Source organism: Acanthisitta chloris, unplaced genomic scaffold (genome assembly GCF_000695815.1).
Source record: "Acanthisitta chloris isolate BGI_N310 unplaced genomic scaffold, ASM69581v1 scaffold17243, whole genome shotgun sequence".
NCBI lineage: Eukaryota > Metazoa > Chordata > Aves > Passeriformes > Acanthisittidae > Acanthisitta > Acanthisitta chloris.
The window spans coordinates 535-2,833 of NW_008664438.1; the positions used below are offsets into that span (position 1 = coordinate 535).

At 31.4% G+C, this 2,299-nt stretch overlaps 1 protein-coding gene across 1 annotated transcript in view; it reads right to left on the minus strand.

The window, feature by feature from the left end:
* Positions 1-210: 210 nt before the first annotated feature.
* The window catches only part of LOC103799063 (structural maintenance of chromosomes flexible hinge domain-containing protein 1-like), a gene marked incomplete at both ends in the record, with an annotated part of 2,929 nt that continues 840 nt past the window's right edge, over positions 211-2,299 (minus strand). Inside the window, 2 exons of the mRNA XM_009071356.1 lie at positions 211-281; positions 1,660-1,769. Coding sequence (XP_009069604.1) covers positions 211-281; positions 1,660-1,769 — 181 coding nt within the window. The remainder of the gene's footprint in view (positions 282-1,659; positions 1,770-2,299) is intronic.

Sequence of the window (2,299 nt, forward strand, 5' to 3'; positions counted from 1 at the left end):
AGAACAGAATTTTTTGAATGGAGGTAATTTTGTCAGTACCAGCAATAGAGATTTCATTCACTGTTATGTGCTTTGAGGCCTACAGACAGTGAGCACACTTACAGCTAATGCAGCATTAAACTTGGCATTTATTCTAAGTTTGTAATGTATTAAATATGTACCTACACAACATATTCGTATTATAAAATATCAAGAATAATTGAAACATACCTCTTTTCTGTAGTGGTTGGCAGCATCCAAGTTATCTATAATGATAGTGTCACCCAAGAGCATACCAAACACTGAAAAATGTAATTTTTTAAACCATGAAATTTCTCCACAACAAACTAACTTGAGATTTGAAAAGTAAATTCTGAGGCATCATTATTACAACTTTTCAGATAAGTCCAAGGGAAATAGCATGTAAATGGTTTTTTTTTTTTTTTAACAAAGTTTTATTCTGAGGTTGAGATAAATATGCAATTTTCTGTTTTCATCATAAAGAAAAAAACTTGTCTGTTTAATTGCTTTTTTGGCATAATTGACAGTGTTTTCAACTAAAGTACTCTCTTGGTATCTTACATTTATGAAGACACATAATAAAATCCCAAGTTTCAGGAAATTATATAAATGATCACTTTTTAAAGTCCTCCTTGAATGATGAATTGTGCTCTCAGTTTCCTAGTATGTTTCTTAATATTCAATGTGTTATCAAAGGAAAAAACATTAACAGGCTAATGATCCAACTGAGGTTAAGACTCTGCTGTTAATAAAAGATTGTTCTGTACCAAGTCTAACAATATAGTCTTGCAAGCTGTATGTCAAGCAATGTCATTGTTAAATTCCCCCAAGGGAATTTAAGGACATGAAGAAGACATGTCCTTAAATTTAAGGAATTTAAGGACATGAAGAAGAATTTATAGCTAAAGTCTCTGGCAATATCTAACTTTCTGAAAACAAACAGGACTAAAAATTGGTTTTTTATTAGCAGAGTAGACTATTTCGATAGTTGGAAGCCTTGAAGTAAAATGTAAAGCTTCCTGAACTAATTACAGGTTTCAACTCTCCATATAAAGGAACAGCACTACTTAATTTAAGAAAAAGAATGCAAGAAAACGTAGGTACTGCTGCATTGTTTGAAAGAATGAAAGGATGATAGTCCCCTAAACTGAAATTTACATAAAAATAGAAAGCTTATTCTTACAACTACTAAAGTATTTAAGCATAACATATATATCGGGTCAGTCTGCATGTACTTCAACCTATGCACTACACATTTCTGAGAGGAGTAGGACTGGAAAAACAGCCTAACGAAAGGAGTAACTTCCGCAATAAAAATATAGAACTAATCTCATGATTGTCAATTTCTGGTTACAAGAGCTTGGGAATAAGACAATGCTGCAGTAATTTAAAAAAGAAAAAAATTCTAGTACATCTAAGTAGAGAAAGTGTAAGTAAGACAACAAGCACAAGACAGTAGTCATTGCTGAAATTTTCTTAACTGTTTTTTACAAAAAATGAATGTCCCCCTCTTTTTACCAGCAGACCTCACGCGGAATGTATGCTGGTATTTGCAAGCATCTTAATGAAGATTACTGAATGGATTATGATTTGTGATGTTTCTGTATTTCATATTTTAAAAAGAAAGAAGTTATCAATAATTTCTTTCATATCATTTACCTGTTTGACAATGCTCTCTGTTATCTGGAAATGTTAACAGATCTCTGGCAAATATAGGATTTCCAACAGGTGTGAAGACGTTCCTTCCATTTCTTAAGTGAGGTAAAGGTCTGGTTAAAGAAATGGTAGAGTGAGGGAAAAGAAAAGAAGAAAACAATTTGCCTGTATTTCATTACTGCTTCACATAATCTAGTCAGAAAACTCAAACTGAACTGAATGCATCTTAATGCTTCCACATTAGGTGTTAAATGATCCCAACATTATCTGAACTGTCAGTTATATTAAAGATATTTTGGTGAAACACTAATTTGTAATCAGACATTATTTTCAACAAATTCATCTGACTAATTTTATGGACAAGATTTAATTTGCTATTTTATAAAAAACCTGAGAATCAGATCTTTTCTAAAGGGAACTCTTTATGATATTAGCAATCATCTTCACAAGCAAATGATTTTCAGAAATAGAATTACTGTATCTTCCTTTATCTTTCAGGCAACTGAAATAGCAAAATGAATTTCTATTACTACAGATGATTTTCGGGAAGGCACTCTAAAATTGCATTTTTATTATAATTTGATTTGAAGCACTAGATTTATTTTTTAAAAGTTTGTGCTCTAGAGAACATGTAGAAGTGAAG